The sequence below is a fragment of the Eleutherodactylus coqui genome, chromosome 13 (assembly GCF_035609145.1).
Source record: "Eleutherodactylus coqui strain aEleCoq1 chromosome 13, aEleCoq1.hap1, whole genome shotgun sequence".
Classification (NCBI taxonomy): domain Eukaryota; kingdom Metazoa; phylum Chordata; class Amphibia; order Anura; family Eleutherodactylidae; genus Eleutherodactylus; species Eleutherodactylus coqui.
In genome coordinates this window covers 121766492-121786764 of record NC_089849.1, presented here as the reverse complement: position 1 = coordinate 121786764, position 20273 = coordinate 121766492, and the positions used below count along the sequence as shown (strand labels likewise).

The 20273-nt window shown below is 45.9% G+C and overlaps 1 protein-coding gene across 1 annotated transcript in view; it reads right to left on the bottom strand.

Moving 5' to 3' along the window:
• The window catches only part of LOC136588086 (zinc finger protein 3-like), a 65852-nt gene extending 45859 nt beyond the window's left edge, over positions 1-19993 (bottom strand). Inside the window, exons 1-4 of the mRNA XM_066587029.1 lie at positions 19913-19993; positions 4452-4629; positions 4140-4328; positions 3935-4067 (exon numbers count right to left, since the gene is read on the bottom strand). Coding sequence (XP_066443126.1) covers positions 3935-4067; positions 4140-4328; positions 4452-4629; positions 19913-19992 — 580 coding nt within the window. The 5' untranslated portion in view covers position 19993. The remainder of the gene's footprint in view (positions 1-3934; positions 4068-4139; positions 4329-4451; positions 4630-19912) is intronic.
• Between the last annotated feature and the right edge of the window lie 280 nt (positions 19994-20273).

Here is a 20273-nt window from a genome sequence, read left to right as displayed (position 1 = left end):
CTAGCAATAACTAAGGGGGAAGGCATGTATTCTAGGTTTTTTAGATTAGGTTTTGGGATGGTTCCACTATACAATATATGTTTATTAGGGTGGCCCTTATTTTTCAATGTTCTCACAGTTTAGCTCCCACCCTCCTATCTCGTTCCAATGAGCAAAAGATTTTAGCTCAATCTGTTAACTGCAAGGCGACCCTCATCGACCATTAAGCTTTGACATTGCTTTTTTTTTTTTGAAAAAAATTTTTTTTGCAGTTATTTTTTTTTTAATCACTTGTAAGCACTAATAATGGAAATTAATGTAAGTTTTCATTAAAGGGGTTGTCCCGCGAAAGCAAGTGGGGTTAAGCACTTCTGTATGGCCATATAAATGCACTTTGTAATATACATCGTGCATTAAATATTGGCCATACAGAAGTTATACACTCACCCCCTCCGGTGTTGGCGTCCCCGTCTCCATGGCGCCGACCGAAGCCTTCTTCTGCCTGGATTAGACGCGCTTGCGCTGTCTGCCCTCTTCTGTCCCGCTCCGGCGTGCTCGCACAGAAGACCTGTGTGGCGCGAGCACGCCGGAGCGGCCCCTTCAGCGGGACAGAAGAAGCAGACAGCGCAAGCGCGTCTAATCCAGGCAGAAGAAGGCTTCGGTCGGCGCCATGGAGACGGGGACGCCAACACCGGAGGGGGTAAGTATATAACTTCTGTATGGCCAATATTTAATGCACGATGTATATTACAAAGTGCATTTATATGGCGATACAGAAGTGCTTAACCCCACTTGCTTTCGCGGGACAACCCCTTTAATTTAATTAGCATTGCTATTGCTAATTTAAAGCGGCACTACAATTGATTTAACATACAATTATGCTATGTGTGAATTATATAATGCAATTTGCAAAATAACATTGCATGCAGTACTTTTCCTGCATTAAAAGTAACGTCACCACTGACTGTGGCATTACTTTTATAACGTTGTGCACCTTTGGTCTGCATTACACATAGGGAACATTATCCAGCTTTATCACTGTGCCGTATGAGGTAACGCTCATTAAGTGCAGTGAATTATTCATGTTCCTTCGATCCCATTAGGTTTTAATTCTACAAGAAATTATTGTTATGAATAAAAATGTGTTTTTCTTATAGAAGTTGTGTGCGTTATTAAAAAAAAATATATATATATATATTTTTTACATTTTTCATGTTATTTCAGGAACTTTTTGGAATTACTTTTTGGGAAATTTGATTCAGTATCATAGAATGATAGACTGGTAGAGTTGGAAGGGACCTCCAGGGTCATCGGGTCCAACCCCCTGCTCAGTGCCGGATTCACTAAATCATCCCAGACAGATATTTGTCCAGCCTCTGTTTGAACACTTCCATTGAAGAAGAACTCACCACCTCCCATGGTAACCTGTTCCACTCATTGATCACCCTGTCAGAAAGTTTTTTCTAATATCTAATTTGTGTCTCCTCCCTTTTAGTTTTATTCCATTGCTTTCTAGTCTTTCCTTGTGCAGTATGTTTTTAAACAATTGCTGGGGTTGCCTGGATGTGTCCACATTCATTTCTCTAAGAAGAAAAAAATAGGGACATAGGGAAGAGTATACATTTTTTGAATGTAATTAATCATTGTGCAACGCATATATGTCAGTGTGTTTTGTCAGGACTGCTAAGTTGTGTAGGAAAATATAGTACCAGTGTTTCTGGTGGCGCACTGTGCCACACAGCTCTGCTACATGGTACATGCATTATGATCCCCAGATATCACACAAACAGCAGCTTGATTACCACACAAACCAAACACTGCTTGGCTCCTCCCACAGCAGTGATATCACCACAGGTCCTTCAGCCCACCATATCACTGTGGTGGAGGTAGGTCAGTGTGTTCTGTCAGGACTGCTGAGTTGTGTCTGACATAATAGCGGTTTAGTTATATTCTCATTTTGTTATTTTTGTCCTCCCCTTTTCAAGAGCCCTAACCGTGTTGTTCTTTTGTCGGTCAGACTCTGTGTTTCATTTATGTTGTAGGACCTTCAAGGACATCACCTGCGGGTGGAGCAATGACATCATCAGGGGTGGAGCACAAGAATCACACACACACATACATACTCACAGACAAGTGGTTGTTAGTAGTTTAACAATAACTAATTACTAAGCCTAAAAATAGTTAATATAACAAACTGCACATGACCCATGGAAAGTTCTGCTTGACTTTGCCTATAGATTGACATTTCTGCTTGTGCTTAGTTTTATTAACCAATGATAACAAATTAATTGTAATCAGCTATGCATATTTAATTAGTCAGGCATCACTTTAACCCTTTCCAATCCAATTTGTATCCTGGTTTTCCTAGGGGGCTTACTCTTTTTCTGGCGTTATACAACAGCGCCATCTGCTGGGTAAAGCCAGTACTGCACGAGGTGACACGTTGGATAGGCTCTAACAGCAGAGAGGCAGGCAATATGCAGTAAGAGAACCCCGATGGACATCTTCCAACATCGGAGCTGTACAGCCTTAAATCATAATGTCTTTAGACGTCAGACAGTGGATTGGAAAGGGTTAAGCCTTGTTATCAGTGTCTTTATCTGAAAGCCATATAATATTTCCTTTTTTTCTAATAAAGGAGAGAATCAGTTGATTACACAAAATGTTAAGTGAACAAGTCTATGATTCTTTGAACAGCTTGAATTTAACCCTTTTTGAACTTAGAGCACAAGAATATACCTGTAGCGCTCCATTGCTCTAACAACTAGATTATCTCTGTTTTTTTAACTCTACAAAAACGTGCATAGGAGGTGAACAGTGAGACGAGCCTTTCCTATATCTGTCAACTGGCCTTGCCAGAAATGCAAGCCAGGTGCTCAACACACAACCAGACCAACAACACAACTTGGAGCCACCAGAATATCTGCAAAGATCACAAGGAGCAGTGTACAGAAGGGTGGAGTCAAGGCCACATATGCAACGCCACTCTCATCAAAGTATTAACGACCACTTGTGAGAGAGTGACTCACATGCTCTGCCCCCTGATCACATGACGATGATGTCATTACAGGTCTTTCATCGAGTTACATGCTCCGCCCCTGATCACATGATGGTGATGTCATCACAGGTTCTTCAATATTTTGACCAACTTCAATCGTCATCACAGGTCCTTCAGTGAGTTACATGTGATGAGGTCATTCATTATATTACATTACTAGCTAATATACCCGGCTTCGCCCAAGTTACTTTGGTACTGGTGTTTATCTGGTGTTCACACAGAAAATCTTATGAAGTCGTGGTTAGTTTAGAGATACCGAGGAAAAAAAATATGTTCACCATTTTGCATGATTCTTTGCGTTACCCAGGAAACACCACGTGGAGGTAACCATGCAACGTTTCCTTTATATAAAATGACATCAATAAGTGAGAAAATTAGATCACATACGTAAAATTTGGCTGCTAATTCTTTTGCGCTTAGAATTGAATAATCGAGTTGGGACCCATTAACTTTTCCTATTTATGACATAATCAATGCTAGTGCCAAATTTCAAGTTTCTATGTCATCGGGAAGTGAGAGAATTACATTCAGTACATAAAATTTGGACGCTAATTCTTTTGCGCTAGAATTGAATAATCGAGTTGGGACCTCTTTACTTTTCCTATTTTGGACATAATCTATGCTTGTGCCAAATTTCATGTTTCTACGACATCGGGAAGTTGGAGAATTAGTGGCGAGTCAGTAAGTAAGTGAGTGAGTCAGTGAGTGAGTGAGTCAGTGAGGGCTTTCGTCTTTATATATATATATATATAAATAAGTGGTGCATTGCGCCACCAGAAATACTGGTACTATAAATAATAATAATTACTAGTGTTCATGCTACCACTGACTTGGACATATGTAGGGTATTTAATGTTCAAGAGGTCCCTAGCAGAGACGACAGTCAGAAGAGCTCACACTTATCCGGAGATGTGATGTGCTCTTGGTTTTCAGACATCGCATTGTTTGTTGGAGTACTGGCTCTTTCGAGAACATCACACTCCTCCTCCACGGAGAAATAGACAGTGACGTCCTGACATCTTAGAGGAACCTGATAACACAATGATACATTTATTATTCTTGCATTAGTATACAAATTCCCATCCTCCCCAGCGGTGCTCACCTCTCCGGTCAGCAGCTGAGTGATCTTGTTGGCAAGTTCTAGGATCTTCTCATCATTTTTTCTCCCTTCGATCACAGAGTCAGTTTGAAGTTCTTTATTTGAGCTCTGATTTCGACAAAAGCCGCCTGATAATACAGGACTACTACTGTGCGTGACTCGGCCACCAGACATCTTTAATACAATGTAATCCTATGAATTACAATATATTTACCTTAGTACAGGCAGCCATGGTTCTGGGTGCTCATTATGGGGTAAGCACCTGATTTATGTCCTGGCAACAATTTCCCATAATCCCATGTCATGTGCTCTCACCTCTCCAGTCAGCAGGTAGAGAATATCAAAGGTTATATGCATTATCTTCTCGATCAAGTAACTCCTTGTCTTGTCCTTGCTGAGCGATTCAGCCGGGTCATCTAGACGGGACAGCTTCATGCTAAGATATACACCTGTCCTGTCCAGGCGGAGTGTGACCCTCAGCTGGAAGACAAATCTGAAAATAAGGGAGGATGACACAATGCGTTCATAGATGTGCTAAGCACAATTCTCGACTCCAGGTTATACTTATACGGTCCTGGAAGCCATGTGTGGTGAAAATGTATAAAAGTGACTATTTGTAGCCCACTAGTTTGTATCTTAGTAGCCATGACTATATATATGATGATTATATAATTAGATTCTCCATGAGTATATCATTGTATGGACTATGAACATCTCTGTAAAAGACCTGTTGAGCCTAGTTAATCCAGTGCTAATATCCCCATTGTCTGAAGCAAGGTCTTGTTTGACCAGACTTTATTACACTCTAAATGTGGCCACTTTGGATGTGTAATAACTTCAGGGAAACAACTTAGATGACTAAGCTACTTTATAGTGTATAAAAGATTGGAGTTGATGCATGGAAGACCGACGCCGTGGACCCATGAGTACGGGACGCTCTCTCATGGTGTAGTTTCCCAAGGGCTCTCTGTCTTCCGCTGCCCGCTTCTCCAGTGGACGTCCAGACAGATGATGTTAAGGAAGGCTCCTACAGATGGGATTGGTCCTCTGTCTTCCGCTGCCCGCTTCTCCAGTGGACGTCCAGACAGATGATGTTAAGGAAGGCTCCTACAGATGGGATTGGTCCTCTGTCTTCCGCTGCCCGCTTCTCCAGTGGACGTCCAGACAGATGATGTTAAGGAAGGCTCCTACAGATGGGATTGGTTCTCTGTCTTCCGCTGCCCGCTTCTCCAGTGGACGTCCAGACAGATGATGTTAAGGAAGGCTCCTACAGATGGGATTGGTTCTCTGTTTTTCACTGCCTCTTCCTGCAGTTGATGTTCCAAGACAGATGATGTGTTTGTGATGTGAGTATATTCCTAGGTAAGGTGCATATGATTCATGTATAACTCTTGGTGATTTTAGTACTTAACCTTTGCATAAGAAATATTGTAAAAGTGTATGCCATATCACCTATTTTATGTAACTTACTTTGATTATCACTTATTTTATACAATTTTGTTCAATTATCATCTTATTAATAAAATTGAGTTGCATCAACCTATCTGTCCTTCTTTAAAGCCGTATCCGAACTTGTTGCCTTTCAAGTTGGCAATACACCATGATACTTAGGAAGGCCGTACCCCTCTTTACAATAGTGGTGCAGAGAACAAGGTCCTGATGAACCACAACCTTGACTTTGCCAAACTACAAGACAAACAAGACCAACAAGCATGAAGTAACATAATATGGGCTCTGACTTCGACTCTGCCGCCATCTTCTTGCACCTCTCTGACAGCACCATCAGGTAGTGTCGGTCATGCTGAGTACAGTGATGTGTCTGCTGGGGAGCAGGAGTTTTGGACCACTTGTATTTTATTAGTAGCAGCACATACAGAGAGGACTACTTAAAGCAGTCCTGGATATTCCTGAGCTCCAGCTAACTCCACCCATACCACCCTCTGGCCATTGATAGATATTTGCCTATTATTGTGTAGAGAGAGCTTGGAATCATTGGTTAGAGCGGGAAGGGTGTGCCCAGCCTGCAGCTCATGAATATGCAGCACTAGTTCTGTGTCTGCCTGCTACTTATTAGCCCTTTAATGACATGGCCCCTTTTTTTTCATTTATCCATCGACATAGCTGTATGAGAACTTGTTTTTTGCGGGACGAGTTGTATTTTTTAAATTGGTACTATTTAATGTACCATATAATGTACTGAAAAACATTTAAAAAATTCTAATTTGAGTGAAATGCAAAAACAACAAAAAACGAAATTCTGCCATCGGTGGCTGCGTCTTGTTCCTACAGCATACACACTGCAACAAAAATTATTCTATGGGTCAGTATACATTTATATAGTTTTTTTGGCTGTACTACTTTGATTCTCAAAGATATATTTTTTTTATTATTTTCTCCACCATCTTCTGACAGCTATGACTTTATTTTTCCGTCGACATAGTTGTGCAAGAGCTCGACTTATGCGGGACATCCTGTAGTTTCAGTTGGTACCATTCTGGTTACATACGGCTTTTTGATTGTTTTTTATTACATTTTTTGTTGGCGACGCAGTGACCAAAGTAGCACAATTCTGGGGTTCTTTATTTTTTTTCCGTCCGACGTTTAACGTGCAGGGTAAATAACGCATTACTTTGATAGATCGGACTTTTACGAACCAATACCAAATATGCTTTTTTCTTTTAGGATTTAGATTATTTTGTTATAAATATTGCAAAAGGTTTTTTTAAAACTTTTATTACTTTTTATTTTTAATAATTTGTAAAATTTTTAACTTATTTTAATTTTTTTTTTTAGACCTCAAGACAAGAACTTGTGATGCTTTAATTGCTCTTGCAGTATGATGTAATGCCATAGAATTACAGAAAGGAGAGATGGGGGAGACCTGACCGATCCCACCTCTATCACCGATTTGTCACGGATCGACTAATCCGAGCGATCTCGTCGCTGCAAATGCTTGTCACTGCAGCGCCTTGATCGATCACTCTAGCAGGATTGCAAGCACAGAGTCATTAGAATACAGGTGGATTTGTACCCAGCCTTCCGAGGCTTCTGCACATATACAGAATGAAAGCTCAAATCACCCCCTGATGAAGTCTAATGACTCCAGCACTCTACAATACCCACACACACTCTCTACCACCACCAGGTTTATATCACAGGTAGCTGGAACCCACACTTATGAATTGTTAACACAATGTTTGACTAATAAATTGCAGATTTATTCTAAAAAAGAGTGACTGTATATATATATATATATATATATATATATATATATATATATATATATATATATACACACATACACACACACACAAAAATATACAGAAAAAGATGTCACAGTGGAGATAAGGTTTACAGGTATACACAACAGACAGCACTTAAAATAAAACAAGGAAGAAATAAAGAAGATACCAGATTTGGGATGTTCGGCCCAAGTTTCTGATTGTGTAGAGTAACAGGAAGCTCCCTATGCCTTGGCGCACCTCGGAAGGTCTAACGCTGGGTCTCTCTGACCCCCTAGTTCTTAAAGTTTCTCCAGAATACACCTACCCCCACCCCGTCTGAGGTAATTCAGAGAGAAGTGGCGTAAATGCCAACGTACCTGTGAAAAACCATAACTCCCCATTTCGGCCATATCTCTGCAGGAGATCCTCCGTTCGGGAATATATGCCTGGCATATTTCCAGTAATTATTTTATCTGTTCCGCAATATCAAATGTGACACAGAAATTATAACAGAGTATGCAGATACACCGTTTGGGGGTATATTCTGGGGATCGCACCACAATGAGTTTAGATGCGCTTTATTCAGCTGGCTCACCCGATTCTGAAAATATAATTCATATCGTTCTAGGGCCTTCACACGGCCAATAACCCTTATTAAAAGATTTTTCCCTAATTTGAATCTTGAAGCCAGAGCGTCTGTGAGAATTCAGCTTCTAGTAGGATCATTTCCTTAGACTTCATTAACAAGTAAATGATAACGCAATTTGGTTTCCGAATGCTAATTCTAAACTAAATACACAAGTGGAGCCAAGAGGGTCAGAAGAATGGAAGGGGCTTGTTCACTCTTGTGCAGGGGAACTTTAGACAATTTTCTTTCTAAATGCGAATATTCAAAAGCCAGGAGGGACTGAGAAGCTTATAACTGCATTCTAACTACTCAAGGCCTGAATGGGATATCACAGTGGTATAAAAATGGATGACACATGCAGCCAAAATGACGGACTATATCACAATACGAAAAAGTAAATACCATAAAAATAAATCACAAAAAAAGAATGGTGATATAATTATTTTCCATTTTCTCCAGAAAAAAAAAAATTAATACAAGTTATTCAATACATTACATGGACCCGAAATGGGATCCTATAAGAACTAGAACTCGTACATTCATACAGTGACATTCATGAAAATATTAAACAGTTATGACCGTTCAAACACAAAAGAGGATATGATTTACTGTCTGTTAAGGAGGTTATCCAGGAAGAGGCCGCTGGGATACACCAGGGTTCAAGCGCAAGCATTGCTCCGACCCCTGTGTAGCGTTCAGCGCTCACAATTGCATGAACACACCGACTGGTTCACTTTACATTAATAATTTTACATTTTTTTAAATGGTATGGTCTAGGTACTAAGATGGCAGACCTGGGGGTCTTGTCCGTGTGCAGCCATTGCAAACACGGACTACACAAGGACAAAAAATCTGGGTGTGTGAATAAGCCCTAGGGAGAGTGATAAACCCTCTTTAACGGGATAATCTGGGTTATTTTGGGAAAGCAATCGGCAAACACCCAGGTTATAGTGCAGCCCGCAGAGGAGGAAAAGCCTGTAGTGAAATCTATAGCTATTTGGGTTCTGGAGAGTTCTGCAACTGGCAGCAGAAGGGGTAGTCCAGGAGGTCGTTGGTCAGTATGCCTTGTTTTGTGTGCTGGGGCAATAGGCTACTACATGAACCTTTATGTTCTGGGCCAGAGAGGGCAACCAAGAGACACGCTAGAAGAGATCCAACATCCTCCAAATACCTGGATGACCTGCCAACTTGGAAATGCAGACCACTTGTATCAGTGTTTAATTTAGTTTTTCCCTCATTAAAGCCTATGCTTCTGTTCATGGTTACATCTGAAAGAGTTTTTGGCGATTCAGATATGGTTTTTCAGAAGCGTTATGAACGTGATGAGCATTATGTGAATTTCCCACAGCGAATCCTTAGGTAGTACCCCTAAGGTTGTCTCTATTAGCAATAGCTGGACAGGAGCCATCAAGTCACAGACTGCGGACAGATGCACAGGTCTGTCTAGATGTTAGGTGGTCACCAGGTCAGCATCCCATCTCTGCTACAGATTTCTCATACTTCCCAATATCTATAGCACAGATAACACTCTGGCCTGGTGACCCCCTAACACCAATTTAGGGACCATTAAACTTCCACATCCCTTATCAGTGGGCTAATTAACTATTTACTCCTCTACTCATCCTGTTCTGGTATATTTTTAAGTAAAAATTAATCCCACTGTATTTGTGCCTTTTCACATGTATGTATGTATGTATAGATAAATGCATGTGTCTTCAAATTTACTCCATAAGCCTGGGGAAGAACCCTGAGTAGGTTGGAAAGCTTGCTATAACATCATGTATTTTTGTTAGCCATTAAAAGATATTATATCTACAATGTTTTTTGGTTTCTCTTGCTGAGAACAATCACATTTTGCTCTATTGGCTAACACGGTACTAAGCTTTTTTCATGTTCAAAAAAGACACGTCCATCCAGTTCAGTCTATTATCCCCAATGTTGATCCAGAGGAAGGAAAAAAACTTCAATGAGGTGGAAGCCAAAATTCCTTCCCGACTCCAATCTGGCAATCGGTATATTCCCCGGATCACCAACTCTTCTGAGTAATCAGTGATATAACATGTAATATTTTAACGCTCAATACAGGTGCCCAGACCTCTCTTAAACCTTTGAGTGGCGGGTTTCCTACCACCCTGTCAGACCCACCAGGGCAGTTTTTTTAAAATGGTCTAATCATTGAATTTCAACTAATTTTGCAGTTGCGTCTCAAGAGCCATAACTTTTTTCATTTTTCCATTGACATGGCCATATAAGGGCTTGTTTTTTGCGGGACAAGTTGTGATTTTTTAACCAGGGGGGAGGAAAAAAAGAAATGAGGAAAAAAGAAAAAAAAAGGGGCCATGTCATTAAGGGGTTAAATAATGCATTAACTTCCTTCTCTGGGTCATCACGACGCACACGAATACCACATGTGTGATTATATTTTTGATTTTTTACCAAGTAAAGGGAGACAAGTGTTTTAATTTTTTTTTTTTTATAATTTTTTTACTTTTGTTTTTTTTTTTACTTTTTTTTTGTCCCTTTAGGGGACTTCCACAGGGACCCATCAGGACCCCCTGATCACATTCCGGGGGTCTGATGGTGACAGCCCTATACATGCCGTAGTGACAGCCCTTTACATGCTGCAGTCACATAGACTGCAGCATGTAAAGGGTTAACACAGCAGAGATCGGAGGTTTTCTCTGATCTCTGCTGTAAGAGCTAGTACCTAGCTGTCCTCTGACAGCCAAGCACTAGCTCTCCCTGCCACAGAGACCATCGGCTTGCTTCTGACAAGCTGATGGTCTCTATGGCAAACTATAAACAAAGCAGGAGACTTAGAAGCAGGAGATTGCTGGCAGATCGGCAATATCTTCTGCTGGTTTTTCAAAGCCTTTGCCTTGTTCTCTGTGGGACTGTGCAGGCAGAGCACAGTGCCACAGCTTGTGGCATTGTGCTCTGCAGCTCCCATAGTGATACATAGCCCGGAAGATCGGCAGTGGAGCTCGTCCTGGAAAATTTCCGGGCGTGCCACTCAAGGGGTTAAAGTGAACTTGTCACATCCACACAGTACCATTAACTAAATTTATGTATGTGGTGTTCTCGTCTGAAGTCCCGGTGGCTCACAAAAATCTCTTTTCAGAATCCAGTGCATGCGCCCTACCATAGACTTGTATAGGAGAACATATACACAGCACTCTGAAAAAAAGTGAGATTTTCATGAGCCGCCAGGACTTTAGAGGGCAACACCACAGGATCCAAGGCGTGGGCATATAGAACAAAAAATACATTACTTAGCTCTCTGTCATGTCCCCTAACCGTTTATGGTGCTGGAGGGATGAGACAGGTTAATTTTAGACTCTTTTAGTGAGTTCACCATCACCACGCCCTCAGGACATAGAGTTTCATAATTTCACTGCTCTTACTGTAAAGAACCCCCTTCTATGTTATGTAAAAACCTTTTTTCCTCTAGACGTAGAGGGCACCCCCTTGTTACAGTCCTGGGTAGAAAAGATGATGGGAGAGATTTCTGTACGGACCCCTGATATATCTATACATAGTTATTAGAGCGCCCCCTTGTTACAGTCTTGGGTATAATAGATGATGGGAGAGATTTCTGTACTGACCTCTGATATATCTAGATCTATCACTATATCTATAGGATGATTTAGTGAATCCTGCACGGAGCAGGGGGTTGGACCCGATGACCCTCGAGGTCTCTTCCAACTTTACCAGTCTGAGTCTATACATAGTTATTAGATTGAGACTTTTCTCCTTTGTGCACCAGGCCCCTTACCATTACAAAAAGTGGGTGGGGCTTGTCAGAGGAGGCATGGCCATCAGAGACTGACAGATTAATGTATAATTTACAACAGAAACTGAGAAAGGTACAGCAAGTCGGACCTGGCATACGTTTCTGAGAAGGTACACGGAGCAGCTGAGATGGGCTTATACATGTAGTGCCCTGCACCTCTTGATGTATTAACCCCTTAACGACATGGCCTATTTTGGGCTTAAGGACGCAGCGATTTTTGGCGGATTTTAATCTCCATTTTTCAAAAGCCATAACTTTTTTATTTTTCTGCCGACACGGCCAAATAAGTTTTTTGTTGCGTGGCGAACTGTGGTTTTTATCGGTGCCAATTTTGGGTACATAGACTATATTATAAAAATTTTATTAATTTTTTTATGATCGTAGGGAGAGAAAACGCATCAATTCTGCCATAGATTTTTTTTTTTTTTTAAAAAAGGTTTAATTATGAAGCATAAATGACACAATACTTTTTTTTGCGGGTCGGTTATGATTACAACGATACTAAAATTCTTATTTTTTGTTTAGGTTTTCCACTTTTCTGCAATAAAACCCCTTTTTTTTTCTAAATCACAGCATTCAAAGTCCTATAACTTTTTTATTTTTCTATGTACGGAGCTCTGTGAGGGCCTTTTTTTTGCGAGACAAGCTGTAGTTTTTATCGGTGCCACTTTGGGGTACATACAACGTTTTTGATCACTTTTATTGCGTTTTTTCGGAGGCAAAATGCTAAAAATTTGCATCTTGCCTCAGTTTTTTAGCTTTTTTTTTTAACGCTTTTTGCCATGCAGGATAAAAAGCGTGTTCAACTTATTGTATTGCTTATTACAGCGAACATAGGCAATGGTAATACAGGACCCCTCTGCGATTAACAGCGGGGGTCGCTGCTCCGATGCACCTCCGGTGTTGCAGCGGGAGGCCGGCTATCAGTGACAGCCGGCTCCCGCTGCCGGATAGCGCGAGATCTCTTCTGATCTCGCGCTATCCACATGACATAAGGGTACATTCAGTTGCGGGAAGTACCCCACCTTCAGGAAGTACCCTTACGTCATATGGAGGGAAGTGGTTAGGCGCACCATGTGTCGGGGCAAATCATACTAGTAAATTTCCCCCCCATAGGTTTCTAATGAGGTTCAGTGCCATAAGATTCTCATTTACAGCAGCTGTGTTTTGGCCCTTCTTCAATGGGGGCAAATGGACGTGTGTATTTCCCATCATCGATTTTGAGACATATCATGGGAGGCAGATATGAAATTCCTATGCAGATAAAAGCACAGTGTTTAGATTACAGTGCAGCTTTACACTCAATATTACACTTGTTGACGCGGATTTACCTGCGTATTTGATCTGTTTTCAGTGTCAGAACCTGGAGTACACATGGGACGAAAAGCATCACATTTTTCAGACTTTTGTGAAGCTGAATGATGTCCCCTTTTGTTTAGTAACAGCAAACAAAAACTAACAAAAAAATACACCCCTCCTGCGTACTGCGTGCCTCATTTATGCTGTTATGTGAGCCGGGGAACCAGAGTTATCCATAAGCAGTGTTCTAGGAATACACTGACTAGCCCCGATTACTAGACACAGCGCAGCCAATAATATAGAGCCAATTCTCTGTATATACAGACCTCAGACCCCGTCCTTCTATACAGATACGTACACAGATGCCGGACCATCTCGTACACAGATGCCGGACCATCTCGTACACAGATGCCGGACCATCTCGTACACAGATGCCGGACCATCTCGTACACAGATGCCGAACCATCTCGTACACAGATGCCGAACCATCTCGTACACAGATGCCGAACCATCTCGTACACAGATGCCGAACCATCTCGTACACAGATGCCGAACCATCTCGTACACAGATGCCGAACCATCTCGTACACAGATGCCGGACCATCTCGTACACAGATGCCGGACCATCTCGTACACAGATGCCGGACCATCTCGTACACAGATGCCGGACCATCTCGTACACAGATGCCGGACCATCTCGTACACAGATGCCGGACCATCCCGTACACAGATCCCGGACCATCTCGTACACAGATCCCGGACCATCTCATATACAGACCCTGAGCCATTTTGTATACAGACCCCAGAGCATCTTGTATGCAAACCATCTCGTATACAGGCTCCGCCCCATTTTGTATACAGACCCCGCACGATTTTTGTATACAGACCCCGCACGATTTTTGTATACAGATCTCGGACCTGCCATCCGTCTTGTATACAGACCCAGTGGCATCTCGAAAGCGGAGGGAATATCTAAAGAAGAATATAATGCCATCTGCAGAAACTGTAGGGCAAGTGTGAGAAAAGCTAAAGCTAATAATGAATTGAGGCTTGAAAGAGAGGCCAAAAGCAATAAAAAAGGATTTGGGGGACATGTCAAAGATGCTATTGGATGCTTACAAGATGAAAATGGTGAATTGGTTAAGAATGATGTTGAGAAGGCCGAACATTTGATGGAACATCAACTGATCTTCCCTCTTTTATTGGGGGAATAAAACAATGCATGCTAGCTATATGCACAGAGATGGTGAGGGAACACTTAGCCAACTTAAATGAATTTAAGTCTCAAGGTCCAGATGAATTACATCCTAGGATACTAAAGGAAGCAGCAGAGGTAATTGCTGAACCACTAGCTATAATCTTTGGAAATACCTGGAGAACAGGAAAAGTCCCAGAAGATTGGAAAAGGGCAAATGTTGTCCCTATCTTCAAAAAAGGGAAGAAGGTGGATCCAGGAAACTACAGGCCTGTGAGCCTGACTTCTATACCAGAAAAGATATTTGAACACATTAGAAAACAGTATGTGTGCAAGTACTTGGATTAAAATGGAGTAATTAACCAGAGCCAGCATGGGTTTGTAACAAACAAGTCACGCCAGACGAATCTAATTTCCTTCTATGACACTATCACCGACTGGGTTGATCAGGGAAATGCGGTGGATATAGTATATCTTGACTTTAGTGAAGCATTTGACAAAGTATCTCATCCCATACTTATTGAAAAAATTACCAAATATGTGATTGACAAGGCAACTGTTAGGTGGATTCACAACTGGCTGAGTGATCGTACTCAAAGAGTGGTCATAAATGGCTGCACATCTAAGTGGAAGAATATATCAAGGGGGGTACCACAAGGTTCTGTCCTAGGGGAGTGTTCTTCAAAATTTTTATAAATTATCTGGAGGAGGGAATTGAGGGGAAACTGATCAAATTTGACAATGACACAAAGCTAGGAGGGATAGCCAACACTAGGGAAGAAAGGAAGAGTATTCAAAAAGATCTAGAAAGGCTTGCACAGTGGGCAGCGACTAACACAATGGTATTTAACAAGGAGAAACGCAAAGTCCTACATCTGGGCAAGAAAAATTATAAAAGCACATACAGAATGGGAGGAATTGAGCTAAGTGGCAGCACATGTGAAAAAGACGGGTATACTAATAGATCATAGACTGAACATGAGTCAACAATGTGATGCAGCAGCCAAAAAGGCAAACACAATTCTGGGATGTGTTAAGAGAAGCATAGAGTCTAGATCACGTGAGGTCATTATCCCCCTCTACTCTTCCTTAGTCAGACCTCATCTGGAATACTGGGTCCACTTCTGGGCAACCCACTTTAAAAAAGGCATAGACAAACTACAGCAAGTTCAGAGAAGCGTTACCAAGATAGTGGGCGGTCTGCAGATCATGTTTTATGAGGAACGGTTTAAGGATCTAGGAATGTTTAGCTTGCAGAAGAGAAAATCTCTAAAGGGCTGTCAGAGTGCAGAGGCATCAACCATATGCTCATCTGCACAAGGAAAGACTAGAAGCAATGGGATGAAACTGAAAGGGAGGAGACACAAATTAGATATTAGACAGTGAGGGGATCAATGAGTGGAACAGGTTACCACGGGAGGTGGCAAGACCTCCTTCAATGTAAGTGTTCAAACAAAGGCTGGACAAATATCTGTCTGGGATGATTTAGTGAATTCTGCACTGAGCAGGGGGTTGGACCCGATGACCCTGGAGGTCGCTTCCAACTCTACCATTTTATGAACTCGTCTTCAGACCCTGTACCCGTCACCCATCTTGTATACAGACCCCCGACCTGTCAGCCATCTCGTATACGGACCCGTCAGCCATCTCGTATCATCTCGTATACGGACCCGTCAGCCATCTCGTATAAGGACCCTCGACCCGTCAGCCATCTCGTATAAGGACTCCCGACCCGTCACCCATCTCGTATACGAACCCCCGACCCGTCACCCATCTCGTACACGGACCCCCGACCCGTCAGCCATCTCGTACACCGACCCCCGACCCGTCAGCCATCTCGTACACGGACCCCCGACCCGTCAGCCATCTCGTACACGGACCCCCGACCCGTCAGCCATCTCGTACACGGACCCCCGACCCGTCAGCCATCTCGTACACGGACCCCCGACCCGTCAGCCATCTCGTACACGGACCCCCGGCCCGTCAGCCATCTCGTACACGGACCCCCGGCCCGTCAGCCATCTCGTACACGGACCCCCGGCCCGTCAGCCATCTCGTACACGGACCCCCGGCCCGTCAGCCATCTCGTACACGGACCCCCGGCCCGTCAGCCATCTCGTACACGGACCCCCGGCCCGTCAGCCATCTCGTACACGGACCCCCGGCCCGTCAGCCATCTCGTACACGGACCCCCGGCCCGTCAGCCATCTCGTACACGGACCCCCGGCCCGTCAGCCATCTCGTACACGGACCCCCGGCCCGTCAGCCATCTCGTACACGGACCCCCGGCCCGTCAGCCATCTCGTACACGGACCCCCGGCCCGTCAGCCATCTCGTACACGGACCCCCGGCCCGTCAGCCATCTCGTACACGGACCCCCGGCCCGTCAGCCATCTCGTACACGGACCCCCGGCCCGTCAGCCATCTCGTACACGGACCCCCGGCCCGTCACCCATCTCGTACACGGACCCCCGGCCCGTCACCCATCTCGTACACGGACCATCATCCATCTCGTACACGGACCCCCGACCCGTCACCCATCTCGTACACGGACCCCCGACCCGTCACCCATCTCGTATACGGACCATCATCCATCTCGTACACGGACCCCCGACCCGTCACCCATCTCGTACACGGACCCCCGGCCCGTCACCCATCTCGTACACGGATCCCCGGCCCGTCACCCATCTCGTACACGGACCCCCGGCCCGTCACCCATCTCGTACACGGACCCCCGGCCCGTCACCCATCTCGTATACGGACCCCCGGCCCGTCACCCATCTCGTATACGGACCCCCGACCCGTCACCCATCTCGTACACGGACCCCCGGCCCGTCACCCATCTCGTACACGGACCCCCAGCCCGTCAGCCATCTCGTACACGGACCCCCGGCCCGTCACCCATCTCGTACACGGACCCCCGACCCGTCACCCATCTCGTACACGGACCATCATCCATCTCTTTCACGGACCCCCGGCCCGTCACCCATCTCGTATACGGACCATCATCCATCTCGTACACGGACCCCCGACCCGTCACCCATCTCATACACGGACCATCATCCATCTCGTACACGGACCCCCGGCCCGTCACCCATGTCGTACACGGACCCTGGCCCGTCATCCATGTCGTACACGGACCCCTTGGCCCGTCACCCATGTCGTACACGGACCCCTTGGCCCGTCACCCATGTCGTACACGGACCCCTTGGCCCGTCACCCATGTCGTACACGGACCCCTTGGCCCGTCACCCATGTCGTACACGGACCCCTTGGCCCGTCACCCATGTCGTACACGGACCCCTTGGCCCGTCACCCATGTCGTACACGGACCCCTTGGCCCGTCACCCATGTCGTACACGGACCCCTTGGCCCGTCACCCATGTCGTACACGGACCCCCGGCCCGTCACCCATGTCGTACACGGACCCCCGACCCGTCACCCATGTCGTATACGGACCATCACCCATGTCGTACACGGACCCCCGGCCCGTCACCAATGTCGTACACGGACCCCCGGCCCGTCACCCATGTCGTACACGGACCCCCGGCCCGTCACCCATCTCGTATACGGACCCCGTACCCGTCACCCATCTCGTATACGGACCCCGTACCCGTCGTCCTTCTCGTATTCAGACCCCCGGACCCATCACCCATCTCGTATACAGACCGCGGACCCGTCACCCGTCTCGTATACAGACCCCGGACGCGTCACCCGTCTCGTATACAGACCCCGGACGCGTCACCCGTCTCGTATACAGACCACGGACGCGTCACCCGTCTCGTATACAGACCACGGACGCGTCACCCGTCTCGTATACAGACCCCGGACGCGTCACCCGTCTCGTATACAGACCCCGGACGCGTCACCCGTCTCGTATACAGACCCCGGACGCGTCACCCGTCTCGTATACAGACCCCGGACGCGTCACCCGTCTCGTATACAGACCCCGGACGCGTCACCCGTCTCGTATACAGACCCCGGACCCGTCACCCGTCTCGTATTCAGACCCCGGACCCGTCACCCTTCTCGTATTCAGACCCCGGACCAGTCACCCGTCTCGTATTCAGACCCCGGACCCGTCTCGTATTCAGACCCCGGACCAGTCACCCATCTCGTATTCAGACCCCGAACCCGTCTCGTATTCAGACCCCGGACCCGTCTTGTTTACGGTGTACAGCGCTGCTTGTAGGCGATAATAATGTTACTTTATCCTGTAACTCCACAGTACGTAATGCGAGTGATGCACGCTGGGATTGTTCTCTGTGCCACATCTGTCCTCCCATAGAACACTGCAGTCAGCAGTTCCCTGACCCGAAATGACTATTAGCAGCGGATGGCGGACCACCAGGTTGGGGCCCTTTCACATGGAAGAATTATCGTTCAAAAAACGCTACAACGTGTGAATGATGATCTTTCAGTGTAAACACGGCCGGCGCCCGAACGACCAATGAGGAGGTTGGCTTTTTGTTCCATGATCATTTTGCACAGGCATAACCATAATCTTCGCTCGTTCTCGTGTTGTCGCGTGTCAACGGCGATCGTTTAGTCGTCCGCATTCGCAGGGAAGGATTTATCGGCATTTCTCAGCCGGCCACAGAAGCGACTGTCAGCGTTTATTATTGCGAGACATGCCGCAGGAATAGAGTAGACTGCAGACGTGTGCAGCGCTCCGGCCCGCGGCGCGGCTATGGTGGGGTCCTCCTACTGACCATACTCGTCAGGAGACAGGCTTAAAGAGAAGATCTCTCTGAAGTGTCTGCGAATCTCCTCGCCTTCCTGTAGCGGTACAACCGCTGGACACCGACCCCACGGCGCCGCACGTAGCGCTGCTCACAGGCACCTCCTTCTCTGTCCGCTGATGGAGGGAAATAAGAAACTGGGCTCTCCACAGTAACGAAGCACATAGGGATTGGCTGTGAGAGGTCATCTGACCGGCTCCAGGGGCCCCTCTAACTCATCGCCAAGGGCCACATCAGCTTTCTGGTTGCCTTCAAAGTGCCGTTTATAAGGACTCATTCACACGGCCGATTTGCACTCTGTACGTCGCAAGTATTTTTTCGTAACATGGACGGCTGGAGCGCCAGTGGTTTGTACCGCGCTATTCAGACATTCGCGTCCGCGAGAATGACCCCTACATGGTACTACCATGTCACCCGGCTGTGGAGCGCTTGGCACTGCCCTCCACCCTAGAGGGTGGCGAGGGTGCCTGGGCTGTCAGAGCGGTGCCACCTCCTGTCGCTGCACCGCAGTTAAGAATACAAGATGGCAGCTGCCCCCTCTGCTGGTGCCGCCCCCTCGGCCAAGCGTGAGCGCGGAGCCACTGCATCAGCGTCCGGCCCTCGTCGCAGGCCATATAAAATGATGCTGCTGCTGGATTCGGCCGGCAGTTTTGCAGTTTGACACGGCGCTGCGGAATATGCTGGTGCGATATAAAGAGACAGTAAAATGGGGCAGCCATTACTTTTGCAGTTGTCCATGGCAACCAGCCTCCATCATCCCCTCCCATCATGCTCTGGTGTGCCCCGCCCACCCTGCATGTCCTTCCATATGGTGCTTCCTCCTGTACAATAAACCCTCCACGCCCGCCATGCGTCTTCTCTTTCCTCCTGTCCCGGCTCCTCACACTACAGTCACCTGTGCAGCCGGCTCCTCGGTCCCCCAGCACTGCTGTCCCTGCCACAGCAGCGTCTCACCGCCCGCCGTCCCGGCAGCATATTAACTCTTTCCACCTGACTTCTACCCTATTCAGCAATTCCAGCAACCTGATTGGTTGTTTGGGTTGGCTGATTCACCGCCCCCTTCTGATTGCGTACATGTGGTGTGCTAGTCCGTGCACATGTTTATGCAATAGATCCATTCACGTGCGCATCTCTAAGGGGGCGGGGAAGGGGCGGCGAACCAGGTGCTGGAACCGCTGAATGGGGCAGAAGTCTGGTGGAAACAGTTAATATGCGTCCCCGGCAGAGGGAGGACACGTGACCCGGCTGTCTGCAGG